The following is a 22,900-nucleotide window of genomic DNA, read 5'->3' as shown; positions in this document are numbered from 1 at the left end:
CCACACTTCTCCACCAGGGGGAGCTAGTATGCACTAGGTGCTGCTCCCCTGGTTACAGGGACACTGGGGAACACAAAGTGGTAGGAACCAGTTAATGGGTGAGGGTGGAGGACTTACAAGTTAGTTACACTTTAGATTTCATATTTAATAAAAAGCCATCTTTGATCTTGGTTGTTCTTCATTTTGGCTGGTCCTAGTTGGTCGGTCTGTGGCGCAACCTGGCTAGTCGGTCTTGGTTGCTCTGTGCTGTCAAAATACTGTGTGTATGTGACTTCCCTCCGGGAGCGCAGGTCCTGTGTGGGCCTGCACCGGCAGGGAACACAGCCCTCATACCCTGGCCTTGGGACGAGAGGTAGGTTGCAGACAAGGAATGTCTCAACCCGGCCAAGGACCAGGATCAAGAAGGCCTGGAGCTTGAGAGTGTGGCTCCATAGCAAATGGATCCCAGGCAGGATGCAGACGGAGCGGAGTACGCCACCTGTCCTCGCCATGCTGATATATTCAGAGGGACTCCGGCTGCAAGAGGGGTACCGGCCCCCGACACCCGACCTTGCTACTCTACGTCCTGGATGGGAAAGCCCGGTTAGGCCCAGAGGATCCCACCGAGTATCGGATGGAGAGGAATTGCCACCCGTACCCTTGTTCTGAGAGGAGCTCAGAGGGAGACCCGGCCTACTCGCACACACACACGGACAGGAAGGGATTCGGTCTGTAGTTCAGGAACACTCTGCAGTAGGGTCGCGACTGAATGCTGGACTTACTCGGAGGTTGTCGGACCCCCGTCCCTGGTGACCGCAGGACCCCGTGAGGAGCAGGGAGTCGCCTTCCTTCTGCCATCTCTAAAGTGAGTAAAGCCTTGGAAGTTCACCCCTATGGCCTCCTTACTGTTTATTCTGCGCCACACCGCGAGACGCGGCGCCCGTCTCCCTCTACTGCTACCCCCATCCTCCTGTCTCTCTGCCCTGAGGCCACGCTCCGCCTGTGAGGAGTAGTAATAACTTTGGCTGCCATAACACCGGGCCTCAGCGGACTGTAGCGGCCCTGGTGGCCCTTGACCAGGCACCACAGGTGGCGTAGTCGTTAATCAGCCACTCAACCCGGACAAGCCCATACCATCTTTTTAATGTGACAGCCCTGAGCACGGGTCGGGCCCGGGCCACGGCTGCATCCCACCTTTCCATCACAGGGCCCGACACCGAGTCCCCCAACACCCAGGGTAAAACACGGGCTTTACGAGTAGAGGCGTCACACATGCCTTTGTTTCTTTTTTTTGTCTGACACTCATTCCGCAAAAAAAAAAAGAAAAAGAAAAGACCTGTGAGCAGTACCATAGACTATAATGGGTATGTATTCTGTCCATGAAATGCAAAACTAGAACACATACAAAAAAAATCTGACACGTGAAAGCAGCCTTATTTAGTAGATTTTGTTTTAATACTTTATATTGAGATATTTTCCTAAAAATTGTCTACATTTTCAAGTTAGTTCTATATACATTTCTAGGACAGGCCAGTAATTGGGAATATCTGCTAATCTGGTAATAACATGGTACCATTCAGTATTGAACAATTCAAATTCAATACTGTATATTCATGGTCCTCATTTTGAGGTGTTCAAAATCTGATCCTTTTTCTTACCGTTTTGCTCAATGAGTCCTCCAGACAGAAGCATCTTGTGTAACTTTGTTGCTTGGATTTTGCAGGTATTTCAATCAAGTTGCTATTCTGTACATTCTCAACACCCTCTACATTGCGTCTTGTCTTTGAGGCTTCTATGTTGCACTGTATTATATTTGGTAAAAGAGAGAAAGCAAAATGTATTAATATGGGTAACCAAATATACATTGCTTACTAGTGGCCTCGTCAGTCCAACATCCAATCTGCCGGCACCCCCAGTACTTCTTCTTATTAGTAGGCCTGGCGTGACATCATGCATGCATCACACTGCAACAATGGCATTGTACAAATCAGAAAAGCAGTGGGATGCTAATAGGTGGGAGGTGATTTGTAGGCCTCCTGTCCAGCAGACATGACATACTGATGTGGCAGCTGAACAAGGGTCATTCTAATCATTTCGCTCATCTCTATTGCTTAACAAATGTTGAAAAGATCCACAGATCTCAATTAACTTTAAAATTATTCCTGACTCTTCAAGAAAAATCTAATAATTTCACCAGATTTGATTGAATTATTGTGGTTGAAGGTGGTATCAGACATTACATTAGCCAATTAATGTAACATCCACATAAGTTTTGTGCCAACATCTTGGTTCGGAGAGGACACTGATACTCTCAGTTGGCACATATAACAAGAAAGACTCAGGAGATGCGGGTTTGTCAATGAGTTATTGACGCGCCCCTGGGCCTGCTGTGTCGTGCGGCATCGCGCGCACGGGGGCTTACCCGGAGCCGGATCAGATGGGGGTAGTAGTCTCGTGGCGGTGACCCGGTCCGTGCCCAGGGTGGTCAAACTAAGTGTGTGGCAGTCTTTGTAGATGTTGTTTAAGTGTCGACTACGCCACCCGTTGATTTGCGGTCGCAAGGCCGCCGCTGCAGAACAGTCCGCTGAGGCCGGTGGTATGTGTGCAGCAATGGTGGTATAACCCCCAACGGGAGAGGTATGGCCTCAGGGCAGCTGGTGCGGGTGAAGGGAGTGATAGAAAGGGCGTCCCGGTACCTTTAGTGCTGGTAGTGCGATGGAACACAGAGACTGATTGCAGTTTTCAATGCTTTACTCACAGATGTTATCAGTGTCAGTCCTGCAGGTGATGACGACCCGAGCCGTGCTGCGTCCACCAGGTACGGGGCTCGACCAACCCCCAGGCAGTTCCAGAGTGTGACCTTGAACTCCTTTCTCCGTTCCTTTCTCTGGCCGTCCCCACTAGGGACCCACCCATGTCCAGCTTCCTCGGGCCTTCTGGTGGCGAAACCTATCTCCGGTTTCCCTGACCCTATGTGGCGTGCCTTCGTGGTGAGTGTAGTGAGTGGTCGCGCCAAGACGTGGCCACGACCTCCGGTTCCTGGCTGAGGATAAGTGGCCTCCACCAGTTCGGGATCCGGTACCCTGATCTGCCAACCCTTCACCCGCTGACTCCTAGCGTGTTCGGGTTCCCTCTTCCTTCATGTCTCTGGGCCTTTCTCCAGGTTCCATTCCTTCCTTGTTCCTTGTTCCTTTCCTCTTGTCTTTCTCTCTCTTGCTCCCTTCAGGAGCAGCACCCAGACAGGGCTGCTGCTCCCTGTCACTACTCTTCTCCTCTTCTTCTGTCTGACTGAACTCAACTCCTAAGATGGTGCCCACCTTTTATACTCCCTCTGACACCCGAGCCCAGGTGACTAGCCACCAATGGGCTCCTTCCTATGCCCAGAGTCCCTCCCCTCTCTGCTCCTGCACCACTGGGATATTCCTCCCCCCCTCCCACTCCAGCCAGGGACAGACGCTGTCGTACCTGCACATCTATCTGGTGAGAGTACCGTTGATCTGTCCCCCGGAAATGGGATGTATGTGGTGCATGCAGCTAACTGAGTTCTAGTCCACACTCCATCCTTACCCGGGAGTGGAATACCACACCTCTGGTTCGAGGTGCAATACCCCTGTAGCAGCCGAGCCCTCGGGGTGCTACATTATTATTCGATTAGAATGTGAGCAACATACTATGCAGATGTGATCCATCTTGCTGTGGTGTGAGCCACATGATAATACATGAAGTGACCTAGGAGTCCTATAGTATGGTTCACATCTGCAACTCCTTTTTAGTATGTTGGCCCAGTGTATTATAGCCCAAGTACATATATAATATCTTGTGTATGTCCACTTAATCCGTCATGAAATCATGAAATATTTAATCTCTCACAGTAACATTGTGTTATATCGCTACATAGTAAATAGCACAATTCCTACTTACACCCGCTGGAAGGATCTCACAGCATCCTTCTTGCATTGCCATTTGGGGATCACAATATATAAGAAATTTCTGGATATCAAACTACATGAAAAATAGGAAAAAAGAAACACTATAAAAACATACACAATTACAATACTTATATAAAACAAATCTACTTCTGAAGTAAAGCTTACATTTACTGGTTCTCCTTTCACCATATCCAGCCCAATAAATGTGTGACCTTGGTTGTTGATGGGTTTCCTAGGCTCAATAGGTTTACTTGATATAAAGCTGCAGTCAATATGAATGGATACCACTCTCTCACGAACTCGCAATACAATCTTGTGCCATTGGTTGTCAAACAAAGAATACACTCCATGTCCGGTGAATGTGCAACCTACATATTCTGCATCACGACCGCTGGCACGAAATTCGAGATTTCTGTCCTTGCCATTGACACCTAAAGAAAGCTACAGAAGATTCACATGAATAGACCTGGTGAATGTCACTGCCAACAGTAAAATCACATATGGTAAGAAAAAATTAAATCAATGATCTGTAAAAAGGTGAACGGATTTAGCAACAATGGTTTCTAGCTGCTCAGCACATTACTTATTAGGCTTTGTTGTAGGTGGCTATAATGCAGCTGAATTTTAGGGTCCCACCAAATTATGGCTCCATTATGTTCTGTTGATGCAAGGGACACAAGACCCTATTTTCATAATTAGTGGGTGTTCCACCAATCATACATTTATCCCCATTCTGTGGATAAGTGATAAATGTTGGTGGGATATCCTCTTTATAACAGGCAATAAAATGAAGGCACATTACGAGCATCTGAAACCAATATGTTAATGATTTCTAAAATTGCCAGTGCCTCTACAATTACTGTTTGAGAATAGATAATTCACAGGAAAAATAAGCATAAATTTGGTAACACAAATAAGACAGTCTTATGTTAATTACAGTGAAAATGAATGACTATCTTTCAAATAAGTGTTTCTTGTAGATATGCAGTGGTAGTACATCATAGACAAGATGGAAGGTACCTGTGGGTATCCCAGTGTGTCACTGATTTGAAATAAGTACCAGTCTTCCTCAGTTGTTGGCTTCTTTATCATTAAAGTCGTTACTATTGTGAAATCTTGAGGTAGTCCATGTGGAAACACCTGTCTGTGAGGACACATATAAGATACCATGTTACTGTTAATTCTAAGGTTGATCCCTGGATGTAACAAATCTGTGCACCAAGTCAACACTTTACCACGTATACACTTGATGTAGACTTGATTCTCAAAATAACTGAATGAAATATAATTAAATGTGTGGCAGATTAGGTAACTTCTTCACACTCCAGACACAAATAAGGAGCCAAGTGAAATGTGGACCATGAACGCTTCTCAATGTGCTGAAGATGAAATCCACACTTTATTAAATGTGTGATCTGTTAAGAATTTGTGGCCGCAAAATATCTATTAAGAGATCAAAACGTCTCCAACTAAACACGTAAGAAATAAAATAAGAAGTGTGCAGACAGTTTGCACAATGCTGGCGTTTTATTGAAAAGGATAGCCAAGGATGGTGGTTTAATTACAGCTTACAGAATAGCTAATTACGCTTGCAATCTCATTATGATGTTGAGAGAATTTGGCTCTGACAAAGCTGCCTGCCTTTGGGGAATTCTCTAATTTATAGCAGCCATTCCTGGCAATGAAAGGGTTGATCGTGTGTGACAGTAGCTCCTGATTATAATAAGAAGAAGGTCTCTTTAGAAAGGACCCTAGACATTGTGGATTTGAGGTAAGTAAGCACAAGTACATACTGAAATGCCATTATTTTGCTCTATGGGAGAACCATATTGTAGCCTGGATTAACCCCAGAAACATATAGTCATCTATATGACGCAAGCTAAATTATGTTCTGTGAGGGCTATTACCAGCAGATAGTTCAATTATCTTTGCATAGCCTCTCTTTTAGCAGCTCAAAAATGAAAAAACATTAAAATGAATTTGTGACGTTAGTGGCAATGCTCTTTTTTGCATGTCAGTCAAAAGAATTCAAGTACAATATAAGTGCATATTATAGGTTATGATCATATAAGACGTTCAGTGAAATGATAATATTCTATACAATTTTCATGATGATCTCATAAAAAACTATTTGTATATTTACTTTCACTAGAAAACAGTACTTTTATGAGTCTAGGCTCCTCCGATCCCTGATTCATCCATCCAAAGCCATCTGGGAAAACTGCCAAGATTAAGAAAATAATAAAAGCTTGCAGTTCTTCTCTGTTGCGTAATGAGTTGGAGAGGTGCCCAGCCTGATACTGCGCCCAAGGCTCACTTTCCAGGATTAGGTAGGGTTTTGCGAGCGCTCGAATACCTGCCTTCAGGGGGTACACTTTAAGACTACCAATTGCAACAGTTGCTATATCACACAGGGGTAATAGAGGTGGCATTTGATTGAGACTATCTCAAGCAGTTTTGGACAGCAGTTTAATTTACATTGACTGTGACTTCTAAAACCCACAGTCTAGGCATAATACAGTAAAATATTACATCTATCCATATGTTGGACTCACGCTGTCTGTTCCACAAGACGAGCCCCTCCAATGCGCATGATTAGGGGTCCTTTGGGGTTTCGAATCTTCTTTATAGAACTCATTTTCTGGAGAGAAAATCTCCTGATCAAATTGAACCCTGAGTAAGAAGTTAAAAAGATTATTTTGTACATTGTAATATGGTAGTGTTTGTCTTGATTAGTTAACAGTTTCCTTAAATTTGAAAGCAATTATGTCTTGGTGTCGTTTTTGTGTTATATAAGTCTCATTTACCACTAGGAGACTCACAATCAGCATGTGTCTGGTTACGCTACAAACATGAATTAATGTCTCTCTGCAGGCTATACATGTCAGGACAACGATGCACTCCCCTAACAATATTACTCCTATTTATCAAAGTTACAAGAGAAGATCCTGGCGCATTTTATACAGAGACAAAAAGCAAAAACAAACCGCACGGAAAGCTTTTCCATCTCAGCTCTAATTATTTACTGAACCAATCAAAAAATAGCTTAATGTGACAAGGGAAAGCAACTGCAAAATGTAGACCACACAAGCAAGACCTGGTGCTCGCAATGGCTTTCTATGTACCCCTCAGCACTGATTAGTTGACTAGACAAAGCATTAAAAGGCAATAATGACATTTGAGAATTATTTAGACTGGCTGACTGATCCAGGGTAATTAGAATTTGTAGTATAGCCTGCTCTGTCCTTTTTGACAATATGTGTTCACCTGTCGAGGATAGTGTCCCCTATTGAAGTCATAGAATTTCAACTATGAGCAGACAGATAGACTGTAATACTTTGACCATCACAGGATGACATCTTGACATCTGATTGTAAAAGAGTTGCACCTAGAAGCATCACCACAACCAAGATATATCCTTAGCTTCATTGTTGAGACGGTGGCCTGAGATAGCAACAGTAAATGTGGCCTATTGGAATGTGGCCTAAGATACTAAGAGAGGAGCTGTGGCCTTGATAATGAGTGGTGCTATGGCATGAGTCAGTTATAGGCACTGTGGCTAGCAGTGATAAGCTCTGCCCATAGTCTGAGACAATAAGAAAGCATTGGTCTGAATTTAGAATCTTCTAATGCTTGATACAGCAGCAAGAAGACTGTGGCCCACCAAAGAACATTGGAAAACATGGTAGTTTAGTGGTTAGCACTGCAGCCTTGCAGCTCTTGGGGCCTGGGTTCAAATCCCACCAAGGACAACATATGCAAGGAGTTTGAATGTTCTCAATGTGTTTGTGTGGGTTTCATCTGGGATCTCTGGTTTCCTCCCACACTTGAAAGGCATACTTATAGGGACAGTGGGGACAGTGATGATGGCAATGACTGTGGAGTTAATGGCACTATATAAGTGATTAAAATATACATCTGTACAGTAAGAAATTGTATCTCTGGAACCATAACTTGCATATGTAGAATATGCTAGGTGCAAAGTGTGCCATAGTAGTTTGATGTTGTTTGTTCTGTAACAGTGAAATAGACTTTTCCTTTTCTTTCTATGAACCACCAAGCTCTATGCCTCCTAGTACTGTAACCACCATGTTTATAGACTCTTGTGCTCTCTGCTCTGTAACTATTAAGCTTATACCATTATCAAGAGGCTGCCACCGTAAGACTTTCCTGCACTGTCACTGTCATTTCATTTGTGTTTTCTACTGCTATCTACTTTCTGTGATTGTGTCCCCCAGGATCACATTACACAATAACAGTAGTCCTGCTAGGCAGTGAAGCCATATTGATCTTCCAATGCAATAAACCAATCCCTATTATTAGAAACATGTAGACAAGTAGAAAGGGGTTGTGATGATGACTTATTGCTAAGATATGTCATCACTTTATCTTTGGTACGGGTCCGAGCTCTGGGGCCCCCACCAATCCTGGGAATGAAGTGGTCACAGTTTTGGCTTAGTGCTGCGACCCCTTCTCAGTTTCTCCTGCCTCAATCTCTTGAAAAGAGCCACACTGCCGTTTCATACAGAGGAAGAAATCACTGTGTCATGAAGGTGGCTACAACACTTTTCCTCTTTCTCAGGTTTGGTAGGGCTCTGAAAAGTCAAGACACCAGCGATCAGAAAATGATAGCATAATAAAGCAATATGGCATCACTTTACAAGATGGGAATAACCCTTTAAAGAATATTTAATTAGAGGATATTTTTACAATGTAAAATATTTTAGCATTTTGGCTGCTGAGCAATTTTGTATTTGACTGTAAGTGAATATTAGATCTAATTTAATAAACATTCAATAATTCTCATTAAGGATTTTAACTGACTCTTACACTTTAATGGGCTAATTTCTGAGAAACAAATAAAATAACAAATCCACTAATGTTTTGTGTAATAAAATACCACAAAATATAGAAGGTGCTCTAAGGATGAAAATCAGATTTGTAAATAATTTTGGAACAGTTTAAGAAGCTACCTTATAAGCCAATGATAGACTCGTTAACTAACCAGTCAACTCCAAACCTGGGTGAACTAATTTACTGTGTGAACTAATTTGCTTAGAAAAAAGTTTATCATACAGAAAAGGGTTATTAGAAAGAATGAGCAAGCAATGTAAATAAGACGGCATTCACACATCCATGTGTCAGATTCCGTGATACACATACTGTTCACGGGTCTCCTGACCCGAACTTGACGACCCTACATATTTCAATGAGGTCATCATGTTCACATTAGGAGAACAGTGGCTGGTGAATCTCAGTCCATGCTCAGAACCTGACACACAGATGTGCGAATATGGCATAAGAAGGAAAATTAGATATATGGAAAGGGGAAAGTAGTTAAGAAATGTAATGCCATGTGCATTAATCTTGTTCTGTGGTATAACAGTCCATATTTTGTATTTTCACCATAGGAGCAGAACTACTGCTCTATGTCGAGAATACCTTATGCAATTATACTTCATAATCATAATTCTCATGTTTGTCTGAATAAAATTGGTGGCAAAGATATTAGATTTAGTGTCAGCCAAAATGTTGCACAAAGGTAAAAAAAAAAAAAAAGAAATGCTATGAATGGATGCAGCTATCCTTCAATTCTTTTTGTATAATATCAGAGGCACACAACTGCACAGTATGGGTTTATACCAGTCTCTATACTGACAAAGGTCTACAGGTACAGAGCTATACAACACAGTGGACCCGGAATTGAGTTTGAAAAGTATTTAGCATCCATAATATAGTCTTATCATCAGAATCACTACTAGTACAAGAGAAAATCTGTACTCAGCTGGCAGGCATGTTGCATTATGTATAAACTACTATTGATAAATAATTCTATTTTCAAACAAAAATGTAAAATTTTATGAAATTAAGTTATTTCAGTTGCTGAATCTTCATTACAAGACTATACCACACCAAACTGCTGTAGTAATGGAAATTGCTGTTATTTATGGTTATTCCTATTGTGATTCTGCAATGTATCATAGTCACATTGTGTTACACCTTTCAAGCCATTCAATTGGGGCAATAATGTGTGCATGAGCTCAGATGCTTTGTGTCCCAGTCACACAGCTGCTGACAGTAATAATTACAGAAATGGTATCCATTATATTCTGAATTATAATGACTTTAGTCATGATAATAAATCATGTCGCTTGAGGCCACTGATTTATTAACAGACATAAAAAATCGCTTACTTCAAAGGTTCCAGCTTATTATTAAAATTACTGCATTGTATCAGTTCTATGTAAGTCCTACAGTATATTATTAACACTGGGATGTTATTCTGGAGAGGTTTTTGAAGCTCATGAATCACAGATGCATCATATACAGTGTAGCCAGATTTCCTCTATATTCAACTGTATCTCTAGGAACATTCAATGGCTTTGCTATCTTTTGGAACCTTTTCCTTGTTTCTGCAAGGTAATGATCCCCTAACTTTGTGAATCACTCTCTTAACAACCCAAGAATATTATAAATCCACCAAGATACCAGCAACTAAACAACTAACCCGGCCACATACCTAGAATGAATATCACATATGTCACACTCTATTTTTATAAGTATTATCACTTTACTCAGACATTTAAATGTCTTTAATGTCTTTACATTTAAATGTCTTTAAAAAGGGCTTTCGGTAAACTTAAACAAGAAGGCAGCGAGGAAGCGCTAATATCTTATAGGGAAAAAAACAAAATCTGTAAGAAACAAATATGAATAGCAAAAGAGGAGACAGAGAGACTAATTGCCAAGGAAAGTAAAACGAATCCCAAACTGTTCTTTAACTATATAAACAGTAAAAGGATTAAAACTGATGGAGTTGGCCCATTGAAAAATAACCTGGGTAAAATCATAGAGGGCGATGAGGGTAAAGCAAACCTACTCAATAGCTTCTTCTCCACTGTTTTCACAAAAGAAAACAATTTATCGGAGGAAATGCAGAGTGATAAAGTAAACCATCCGCTAACTATCACCCACCTAACCCAGGAGGAAGTTCAGAAACGCCTAAATAATATCAAAATAGACAAGTCACCAGGCCCAGATGGCATACACCCCCGGGTACTAAAAGAATTAAGTAACGTGATAGACAGACCGCTGTATCTTATATTCAAGCACTCTTTATGGACAGGGACTGTCCCACTAGACTGGCGCCAAGCAAATGTGGTATCAATATTCAAAAAGGGGTCTAAAAGTGACCCTGGGAACTATAGACCAGTCAGCTTAACGTCTGTTGTGGGTAAATTGTTTGAAGGATTTCTTAGAGATGCTATTGTAGAATATCTTAATGATAATAACTGTCTAACTCCATATCAACATGGATTCATGAGGGATCGCTCCTGCCAAACAAACCTGATCGCCTTCTACGAGGAGGTGAGCTCACAGCTGGACCGGGGAGAGTCAGTGGATGTTGTATACCTTGACTTCTCCAAAGCGTTTGATACCGTGCCACACAAATGGTTGGTATATAAAATGAGAATGCTTGGTCTGGGGGATAATGTGTGCAAGTGGGTAAATAGCTGGCTGAGTGATAGAAAGCAGAGGGTGGTTATCAATGGAGTAAGCTCAGGGTGTGTCAGGGTTACTAGCGGGGTGCCTCAAGGGTCTGTCTTGGGCCCTATATTATTTAATATATTTATTAATGATCTAGTGGAAGGGTTGCATAGTAAAATAGCAATATTTGCAGATGATACTAAACTTTGTAAAGTAGTTAATACAGATGAGGATAGGGCACAGCTACAGGAGGATTTAGATAAATTGGGGAGTTGGGCCTAAAAATGGCAAATGGGGTTCAATGCCGATAAATGTAAGGTCATGCACATGGGAAAGAAAAACAGCAGTCACCCATACATATTAAATGGGAAACCGTTGGGGAAATCTGACATGGAGAAGGACCTGGGCGTCTTGGTTAATAGCAAATTAAATTGGAGTGCCCAGTGTCAGGCAGCAGCTGCGAAGGCAAATAGAGTCATGGCATGCATCAGAAGAGGAATAGGGGCATATGATGAGAACATTATTCTTCCTCTGTATAAAGTGCTGGTAAGGCCGCCCTTAGAATATTGTGCACAGTTCTGGGCTCCGGTGCTCAGGAAAGACATATTGGAGCTAGAGAGGGTACAAAGGAGGGCGACTAAGGTAATAAAGGGAATGGAGGGACTAGAATACCCAGAGAGGTTGTCAAAATTAGGCCTATTTACGTTGGAAAAGAGAAGGCTTAGGGGAGACCTCATAAACATGTATAAATACATCAGGGGGCAGTACAGAGATCTCTCCCATGACCTGTTTATACCAACGATGGTGACAAAGACGAGGGGGCACACTATGCGTCTGGAGGAAAGGAGGTTCCTGCACCAGCATAGAAGGGGATTCTTTACGGTCAGAGCCGTGAGACTCTGGAACTCTCTGGGAGAGGAAGTGGTGATGTCCAACTCACTTAATGAGTTCAAGAGAGGCCTGGACGCCTTTCTTGAGAACAATAAAATTACATCTTATGCTTAGTGATAGTTAATTAATCCAGGGATTTAATCTGACTGCCAGATTGGTGTCGGGAAGTGAATTTTTCCTCAATGATGTAAATTGGCCTATACCGCATGGGTTCTTTTTTGCCTTCCCCTGGATCAGAGCTGCGGAATAGCTGCAGTGCACAAGAAATAGGCTGAACTGGATGGACGCTTGTCTTTTTTCGGCCTTATAAACTATGTAACTATGTAAATAAAAAAAAACAGGGAAGATACAGAGAGAAAAAATAAAACACTACACAGAGGTACTAATATCACAAATCCCAAAAAAAGACCTATGTCCTGCAGCAAAGTGTGCAACAAAAATTACACGATCATGTTGAGTATGAGAATAGTGAAATAATATTCAACAAAGTAATATTAGAAATGCAAAAATGTAGCTGGTCGTACAAGTGTAATAAAGTAGAATACAAGCCCCCACAGGTATATATATGTTGCTCCCTAATGCATGTTTCGCTTGATGCTTTATTAAGGACCACAAGCCATGAGGAATGGGCTAAAATACCACAAGTACATTGCCAGAAGTTGGTGTCTGGCTAAGGCCACAGCCCCACTATCAGTATTTGGTCAGTATTCAGACAGTATTTTTTCTCATGAGTGGGAGCGAAAACCAGGTGAGGAACAATCAGAGAAAAGGTATAATATAAACAAGTCACCAATTCTGCATTTATCACCCACTCCTGGTTTTGTCTCCCACTCCTGAGAAAAAATACTGACCGAACACTGACCAAATACTGATAGTGAGGCTGTGGCCTTAGAATCACGATTGCAGCAGGTCGTAACAGCCAAAGATGCTCAACTAAGTACTGATGATGCTTGTCATGAAAGGTACAAATAATTATGAGACTGCAGAAACAGAAAGTTTGTAAATATTACTAATTTACCTAATTTGCAAGTGGGGGTTGAATAATTTAGATATCAATAGTATACATATAGTGTGTCTTCGGCTTACACCTAAAATAATGCATCAAACTACAGCTAGAGTTTAACCAATCCTCTATTGTCAGTTCATAGTTCACAGAATTAACCTGTTGGGCCACGTTCACATGTTCAGTGTTTGGTCAGTATTTTACATCAGTATTTGTAAGCAAAAACCAGTAGAGGAACAATCAGAGGAAAAGTATAATGGAAACACATCACCACTTCTGTATTTATCACCCACTCCTGGTTTTGGCTTACAAATACTCATGTAAAATACTGACCAAATACTCACCGTGTGAAAGGGGCCTTACATGTTCCTAATATCTGACAGGGTTCAAATGCGCTTAATGCTTTTGTTTCTAAAAATATCCCTTTCTTTGAATAATTGACTTTCTCCAACTTTGTCATATAGTTTGTGTTTCAGTTTCCAATAATTTTCTCTGCACTCAGTGAATTGAAACCTTCTTTATATTCCAAGGCTGAAAAATTGTCCTGATCCTGTCCAGCGTGGCTTTTTTTTTTCATACATCAGAACAAGTGTGAATCATAGGATATGTTCACATTGAGGTTTTTCCCAGAGGTCAACAATGATGGAGTTTTTCGTGTTAACTGCTTCAACAAACTCTCTTTCTTTAGGGTATGTGCATACAAAGTTTTTTCAAGGTGGGTCTAAGCCCAAATGTGCCGGAACATATGCATTTTATGTAAAAATGACTTGCTGTGCATATGTTTAGTTTTCTGAGCGTCATTTAAGTACTTCGGGTTTCTAAAGATGCCAATCAGTTAAAAGGAATGAGCAGGCCATTCTTTACCTTTTTTCCACTCTATATTTTGCAATATAAGTCAATGGGAACACTCAAATGACGTTTTGCCAGTATTTTTCCTTCAAAGCTCACTAGCGATTGTTTAGCGGAGTTAAAAATAAGTCTGCGGGCAGCATGAATCAGAGGCTGGCTGCACAATTTGTTCCAGTTTTCTGAAAAACTATAGTTAGATATTAGATAGATCCCACCGAAGACGAGATTAGTCCGACGCCACCCTTGGTCCTCTCTTCCCAGTGCCACATAAGCTGAATGACAGGTCTCTTCCTCATGTGTACATACTGTAGGAAGAGACCTGTCAATCATTTTTTAGCAGCACTGGGAAAAGCTGTGGGCGGTGCCGGACTAGTCCCATCTCCAGCTATAGTGCCCAGCTGGATATTCTAACTATAATTCTTACAGTCTTAAATTCTAAATCTGAAATGCTTAGGCAGCCAGGCTCTGATTTACACTGTCCGTGGTTGGGCAGCATGAATCACCTGACAGGTTTCTTTTATACATCAAGTATTATATGTAATGGTATTTGCAGCAGTACATCTTCTGGATTGTTTTCTTCTTCACCCAAAATAATTTAGAATTATGTAATGTGTTAATATTTCCTAGTTCCATCTGCCTCTAATAGCAAATGATTATTATTTGATTAGTTTAAATGGCAACACACAGGCTACACATCACAGCCAATTTCCCTGTTGACGTGGTTTCCAAATACCAGCATCCAAAAAGCACTTTGTTAATAGCCATGTGGTCATGCAGCAAAATGGTAGTTCACTCCGTGGCTATTGACATGAATGTGCTTTTAGTTGCAGTTATTAGAAAACCACGCCGGACTGTATGATGGGTGGTAATTGGTCACATCCTGGTGGCACACGTGAAGATTGCCATAACCGAAATTTGCTAAGTTATAGCATAATTATACCATGATGATCTCTGAGTCAGAAGTCTGCATCAGCTGTCAGCATAAGACCACGTTCACACCTTGAGTATTTCCTTAGATTTTTACCTCAGTATTTGTAAGCCAGAACCAGGAGTGGGTGATAAATACCGAAGTGGTGACGTGTTTCTATTATACTTTTCCTCTGATTGTTCCTCTCATGGTTTTAGTTTACAAATACTGAGGTAAAATACTGACCAAATACTGAACATGTGAATGTGGCCTAAAGGCCCCAAAACACATTAGTACATACAGTAGCTGTTGGTCGAATGATTTTTTGGCAGACAGCTATTTTTCCCTACTCCCTTATACATAGGAACGCTCAGCTTAGATGAACGCTTCTGTGTTCTTTATGAGCGAGCCAGTGCCAAAATCATCCAGTAATGGCACATCTCCAGGCTTAACAAAAGGATCAGTCGCTGTGGGGTGGGGGAATTGGAAAGACCCCATACACATTAGACTATCAGCTGATCCCGCTGATATCAGTGGGCTTGACTGAATTTAGTCTAATGTTTATCAGGGCCTTTAGGTGTCTGGGGGAATAATTGAAATTGACATTATTATATTATATTTGACTCTGATAGAAAAATCCTAATGCGGACACTATAGTGCTGGGCTCTGTTAGCAGTATGTGTTTAGGTAGGAAAAAAAGTATACAGAGTTATACTGTGACATTATAATGAGTTTATATGGACTGAATGCCAGTCTAAGGCTGTGTGCCCACGTAGCGTTTTTCAAGCGTTTTTGATGCGGAATTTCCGCAGTGGAATCGCTTGTAAAACGCTTGGTAACCCGCACCCCATGGTCCCCAATGGGATTCCGCAAGTTCTATGCACATGCTACGGATTTTTCCGCAGCGTTTATGCTGCGTTCAAAAATCCGCAGCATGTCAATTAATTTTGCGTTTCCGCAAGCAGAATTGCCTTTGTCCAATGCATAAAAAACGCAAGGCAATTCCGCATGTGGAAAACGCGTGATAAACGCGCGAAAAATGCGCGATAAACGCGTGCGGAATTCCGCATGCATTTTTCCGGGAGAGGACTTGCAGAAATGAAGCAGAAATTTTCTGCTTCATAAATGCAACGTGGGCACATAGCCTAAAAGTGTCCATTTATCATACCTTTGATGTATAAATAAATAGCAATATACTGTACTGTTTTTTTCTGTATTGAAAGTGTAGTGGGGTACACGAAAAGATCCCACAAAAGAAGAGAGTCAATGACAGGCTTCTTCAACAGTATATTCATAAAGTTATAGACATTTGTCGATACTGTTCAAATGCGCACACCGTATGCAATGCTCAAATGCTATAAGAAAAGACCCAAACCTATACAGAGCATTGAATAAATATAATTTTAGAGAAAAGGAAACGAAAAACAGCTAAAAAAGTTGTTCCGTGCAGAACTATAAGGCTATGTTCACACACTGCTCATTTGTTGCAGAAATTTCTGCGCTCATCTGAATGAGGTTAACACGAATCCTTGCATGTGCTGCACAAACAACCTTGTTTAGATATGTGGAAAAGATTTTTATTAACAGGAATTTCAACTTATATCTGTCAGGTGAATATATCCATGATGTGAACATCAAATGAGCTAAACATTGCTGAATCCTAAATTATTGTCTTATTGAGGGTATGTTTACACTTAGTATTTTACATGAATTTTTGGAACTCTCCAAAAACGCAAAGAATTAAAAAAGCCACAAGTTTTGATTGGAGAGTCTCTGCTCTCAAAACTAAAAAAAAATCTCAGTGTGAACATACCACGTGCACATGTTCAGTATTTGGTGAGTTTTTTACCTCAGCATTTGTCCTTAGGCCATGTTCACACTTTCAGTATTTGGTCAGTATTTTACCTCAGTATTTGTAAGCCAAAACCAGGAGAGGAACAATCAGAGGAAAAGTATAATAGAAACAAGTCACCACTTCTGTATTTATTACCCACTCCTGGTTTTGGCTTACAAATACTGAGGTAAAATACTGACCAAATACTGAACGTGTGCACATGGGCCAAGAGGAATTGACATGTTGCGGATTAAAAACACACTACAAGTAATTTCACGCAGCACAAGGCCCCCTTCAGACATCTGCTTAAAAAAATTACGCATGTGCCATCCGAGTGTATGCGTGTGCCGGAATAGAACGCAGAATAGAAATTTTCAGATTTTTATGTGTTAAACGTGTGCAAAGATGTAGATAAATAGATAGGCAATAGATAGATAATATATAGACATATTGCGACTGTGTAATTTTTTTTTTTTCGTGTTTATGTGCAAATGCTTCCAAATGTCTTGGATTTCCTGTCGCTAGTCGCAAGTCACACACGACACACGTGCCATAGACTTCAATGCAAGTCGCACATGACATGTAACTTGGCTGCTTTATTTGCTGCAGAAGTCTCGTGGCCAAAGTTCGCTAAGTGTCGCTTCTACATTGCAATACACTACAAGTGAATGGGGTCCGCTCTGATGGTTCTGTGAGCGCAATATTCAAGTTGCCAATAATCTGACATGGTTGGACTTTTTGCGACTTGCTTGTGATGGCTGCAGTACCCTCTGGGTCGCAATGCGACCCCATTAATTTGTATTGTGTTGTGGTGTAGCAGCGACATCTAGGAAAATTTAGCCCACTGTGTAGCCATAGCCTAAAATGCCGAAAAACAATGGTGGCTCAAAGCAATACAATTGAAAAAATTCCCCCCAAATAAATCCTCATACAGTTACATTGGCGAAAAAATAAACATGTATGGCTTTTTGAATGTGGTGATTATAATAAAGGAGGGTGATCTATGTTGTAGTGAAGTAGTTAACATAATCCTGAGGTAAACCAAGGATAAAATAACAAAGTAATTAGAGACGTATTCATTAAGGGTTGGGCTACATTTCATTGAGGCATTTTTGTATCCCTTTTGCTAGTAGTAATTTGGTTTGGTATAAAAGGACACATGAAAGCTGAGTTCATACATAGGTGGAATAAAAGAAAAAACACCATATTTTATATGGATATATCAAGAAATCATTCTAAAAATATTAGTAATATTGTGTCTATAGAAAATTTGATCTGTGGTAGGGTATGTTCACATGGCGTTTTTGGAAAAATGTTTTGGAGTGCATCCGCCCCAAAAGACACCTGAAAAAACAGCTAAAAAATGCTTTCTTATCCATTTCTATTGTAAAATGACTTGCACGTGTTTAATCTTTTGAGCGTTTTCCTTCAGGTTTTGAAAAACGCTGCGTGGAAGAAAAGAGGGTATAGGTCACTTCTTTTAAGCATTTCCTGATTGAAAAGTCTCCAAACTTGACGCTGTCCAATCAAAACACTGCAAAAACATTCTTTAGGAAAAAAAATCTTCAAAAGAATGCTTGAAGAACTCTTTACTTACGAGTGCGCTGAGTTTTCTGTGCAGATTTTCCACATAAACTTGCATTAGATGCAGATGAATATATCAATAAGGTTTTGTCAAATCCAAATACCAAGAAGTATCAAAAACAAAGCAGCTTTATTTATAATATATATGACCAAAAAGAGAAAAAAAAACCACAGCATCAAAAACATGATAAAATCACATTACAAAATACAATGAAAAAAAAACGCACTCTAAAAGGCAATGAAAAATAACGCAAGTAACCTAATTTACATAAAAAGTGCAGAAATGCAGGAAAAAAATTGCAACATCAAAAACTCACCTTTGTAGCCTAAGCCTTTAAGTTTCATACAAACATACCATCCATGTGCTGTCCTTGATATTGACAAACCCATAGACTTGTATGATCCATGACTTCAATCAAAAACGAACACGTCTGTTTATTGATACAGTCACATATCGATTACATGTATTTTTAGTGCATTTCTGCAGCGAAAATACACTAAAACCCCATATGCATTTTTACTTGTGGATTTTCGCATCTAATGCAATCCTATGGAAATAATCCGTACATAAAACTCAGTGCACCCACAAAGGAAATTGTCATGTTGCGGAATTCAAACACGCGCCGCAGTAAACATGAGACTTTTTTAAAAATCCAATCCTCTTTCCAGGAACTCTAAGACACTGCTTTTTGGTGTAGCGAAAATACATAGCGTGAAAAACTCATTGTGGGAACTTAATCTGAAGGATTTGAAAAAAATGATAAAATCGCCCATAAGAAATTAAAAAAAAAATTCCATGGCATACCCGTAAAGTATGTTCTCCAAAACTTTTGAAGGTAGAAAAATCTTATTTTTTGGAGGAGTGGGGAGGTTTTTTTTAATTCTAACCCCAAAGAACTGGCATGTCACTTTTTCTTTTCTGCTGTTAGGTTATCAGCAAAATGGATATACCATTGAAATGAATAGAAAGTCTATTGATGGCCTATTTGAAGTGCTTTTTATTGAGGATTTTGGAGCAGATCCGCTTCAAAATCCTTCTCAAAAAGTCTGTCTGAACACATCCAGGGTATTTATTTATTTTACTCAATTTACAGATGTTATCATCATTGCCTTCATAGGGAATCTAGATTGTGTGTTCCTATCAGTATGTCTTTGGAGTGTGGGAGGAAACCGGAGAACCCGGAGGAAACCCACGCAAACACGGGGTAACATACAAACTCCTTGCAGATATTGTCCTTGGTGGGATTTGAACCACTGTGCTGTCACAACAAGACTGCAGCAAAGCCATGACCAAATATTATATATATTGCAAATTCATATCATGAAAATCCTGCATTTGTTTATCCACGCTGTGTGAATGATCCCATTTATTTCAATGCAAAATTTGACTACTCTAATAAATTACCACTGCAGGGTGTGTATGTAGCATTATACTGCACTAGGTAAACTGTATGTCTGAGGCCGGACCACAACCGTGTCATGTGTTTTTTGTATTAAAAACGCTTTTTGATTTTAGCCTTGTGGGTATATGGAAGAAAATATTTCCACTTTCTTTTATCCACTTGTGGCTTGCTGCATCTTGGCCATGTCTCTTTATATGCACCCAAGATTATGAGAATTATTCTTAAGTAGGTTCACTGAACTGGATTACAAGGATTCTATTGGAACAAAGAGGAAACTAGGTCCAGATTGCATTTGAGCCCACAGTTGGGCACATACGGTACATTCAGAAGTTATGCGACTGACAGTGGCTACAATTAGAATGGATGCCGACTGCCAGAGGGACGCATTGTAAAGAAATGTAAAGGTCATGGTATATATTTCTTGGCAGTGGCCCTCTGTATAGGAAAGTGCAGTCTCCTGTTCTCTCCTATACAAAGGGAATCTAAACTACCAAAATGGGCATAGAGGTTATAGACTGTTGAAAAAAGTGATGCCTCATATTAGACGCCTTGTTATGGATAAATCATCTTTTATCACTTTATATAAATGACCTCTTCCAGGCTATAGGGCGGATGCTGCCCGGAAGATAACTCCTTCATAGCTTATTTTACATGAAGGGGAGTTATCAGTGTGATGTGTGATGGCCGCTCTCTGATCTCCTGATATCACTGCAGAGCTGTGTGTGATTAGAAGGGTTCGCTCACAGCTGCGTTTAAACTCAGCGAGTGCAATGTGAGTAAACCTCGAATTGCACTAGCTACAATGTTAGTCAATTGGGCAATGTTCATCTCTAGTTTTTCCTCACCTGGAATTGGGGTGAGAAAAAATTTGCAGCATGCTGCGTATGGCCTCGTAAAACGGCAATGACTCACCAATGAAAGTTAATGGGTGCGAGAAAAAATTACACGGCACATGGACCACGCGTGTGCCTTGTGATTTTTACGCACCCATCTCATAGGAAACCCGACATTTCATCAGCCGACTACAGTAAATTCATAGTGTGAACCGTCTTAGAATAGAATAGATATATAGATAGAATAAAAGAAAAAATGGCATGGTGTTCCCCATATTATTCTTAACCAGCTGAGGGAAAGCCAACAGCTGAGGGCTGATGTTTATAGTCTGGGAAGGGGGTAATAAATATGGAGCTTCCCAGGCTATTAATATCAGCTCACAGCTGTCTACTTAGCATTTACTGGTTACTAACAAGGGGTGACCCCCCAAAAAAATTACGTGAGGTCCCCCTATTTTTAATAACCAGGAAAGGCTAGGCAGACAGCTGCGGACTGATATTAATAGCCTACTAAAAGGCCATGGATATTGGCCACCTCCCACACTAAGAACATCAGCCCTCAGCCGCCCAGCGCATTCATTAGATGTGTCAATTCTGGCTCTTAGTCTCGCCTCGTCCCACTTGCCTTGGTGCAGTGGCAAGTGGGGTAACAATATTGGGGTTAATGTCAGCTTTATAAAGTCAGCTGACATCAAGGCCAGGGGTTAGTAATAGAGAGACATCTGTAAGCCACCTCCATTACTAACCCCGCCAATTTAAGTAAAAAACACACACACAGAGCAAAGTCCTTTATTTGAACAACAAAACGCCTTTCTTTTACCCATTTATTAATATCGAAATAAAAAGCAAAGAAATCCTCACCTGTCCACCGATAATCCATATGTCCCGCGACGAGCCCAACTCGGGTATATCTGGATGCATTGCTGAGTAGTGACATAAAATGCCACCACTCAGCCCGGCATCCAGGAGACACTGAGCTGAGCGTGAGAAAGCAGCTTCAGTGCCGAGCGCTGACATCAGTAAGGTGAATGGAATTCATAGCCGATGAACTCCGGTCACCTCACTGACGCCACTGCTCGCCGCGTGAGAACTGCGGAACAAACCAAAAGAGTGAGAATTTCAGGAGAGACAAGTTTGGATGGAACAGCGGGTCAGGTGACTTTGATGATGAAGTTCCCCTGTATAAAAGGCCAGTGAACCAAAACAGGAAGGCATTTGGCGCCAAGAGGAAGGGGGGTCTGGATATATGCAGGATAAGATGCTGAGGCCGTAGTGAGAGGCCGCAGCAGCAAGCGTGAGTCAGCTGCTTGCGGCGCACTTGGAAGCAGAACCCAGGTGCCGCTAGATGAGTACCAGAACCCAGACAACGCCAGTCAAGGCCCTGAACACCAGACCTACGCCGGTCAAGATCCGGAACCCAGACAACGCCAGTCAAGAGTCGCGGCCCAGCCCTCACCGCACTGGGCACGAGGGACATCCGCTGGCGGTCAAGCACTGAAAACCCGTGAGGAGACTTTGCTTGGGAGTGGATGCCGGCGGTGGTGAACGGAAGGCGCGAGTGAGCCGGGCCATCACTTCCAGCACTAATATACGGCCTGGACTAGGACAACAGATAGAGTGGGGGGCGATTGAAGCGAAGGTGGCCCAGCAACCTTGTTGGACTTTGTCACGAGGAGTTGCCCCCTAGCAGTAAGAACCGGAGACCCCCGCTAAGGTCTCTTGTAGGGGAAGAGATAGTACTGTGACTCTCTGGATATCTGAAGTACAACCCCTATTAGAAAGTTAGATGGATAACACTTTTTTTCTATGTTTAAAAGGATGAAAAATGCATGTCAAAAGCCACTGTCAATTTAGCATTCCAGGTAATTTTGTAACTCCGATTCAAAGTAGCCATCTGCAGAAATAATGAACATCCAAATATCTGACACTAAGCAACCAGCAATAGTGAAATGCATGGCAGTGCGATAAAGGGAACCTGACATCAGGATTTAGCCCTAAAAGGTATTAAAAGCGCTTTATCCTTTGTCAGCTTCCTAATACCCTCTTTAATGATGCCTGTATTAGTCCTAAATGCTAATGTGTGTGTTTAAAAACTAGATTCAATTGTCCCTGATTTCCCTGCCTGCGGTCACTGAACTAATCCAGGACTGCGGTCAACCAATGCCTCTGCGCGGTGGCAGTATGCCCACAGCAGTGTAAC

The 22,900-nt window shown here is 41.3% G+C and overlaps 1 protein-coding gene across 6 annotated transcripts in view; it reads right to left on the bottom strand.

Moving 5' to 3' along the window:
• The window catches only part of COL16A1 (collagen type XVI alpha 1 chain), a 210,262-nt gene that overhangs the window by 174,616 nt on the left and 12,746 nt on the right, over positions 1-22,900 (bottom strand). For all 6 annotated transcript variants that reach the window (XM_073665715.1, XM_073665716.1, XM_073665719.1 and 3 more), the window contains exons 4-8: positions 6,464-6,581; positions 4,929-5,052; positions 4,074-4,349; positions 3,901-3,981; positions 1,638-1,781 (exon numbers count right to left, since the gene is read on the bottom strand). In XM_073665715.1, the coding sequence (XP_073521816.1) occupies positions 1,638-1,781; positions 3,901-3,981; positions 4,074-4,349; positions 4,929-5,052; positions 6,464-6,581 (743 nt within the window). The remainder of the gene's footprint in view (positions 1-1,637; positions 1,782-3,900; positions 3,982-4,073; positions 4,350-4,928; positions 5,053-6,463; positions 6,582-22,900) is intronic.

The sequence above is a fragment of the Phyllobates terribilis genome, unplaced genomic scaffold, assembly GCF_046119375.1.
Source record: "Phyllobates terribilis strain yellow unplaced genomic scaffold, ASM4611937v1 Scaffold_2__4_contigs__length_985480577, whole genome shotgun sequence".
Taxonomy (NCBI): Eukaryota; Metazoa; Chordata; class Amphibia; order Anura; family Dendrobatidae; genus Phyllobates; species Phyllobates terribilis.
This window is presented reverse-complemented; position numbering and strand designations above follow the sequence as displayed.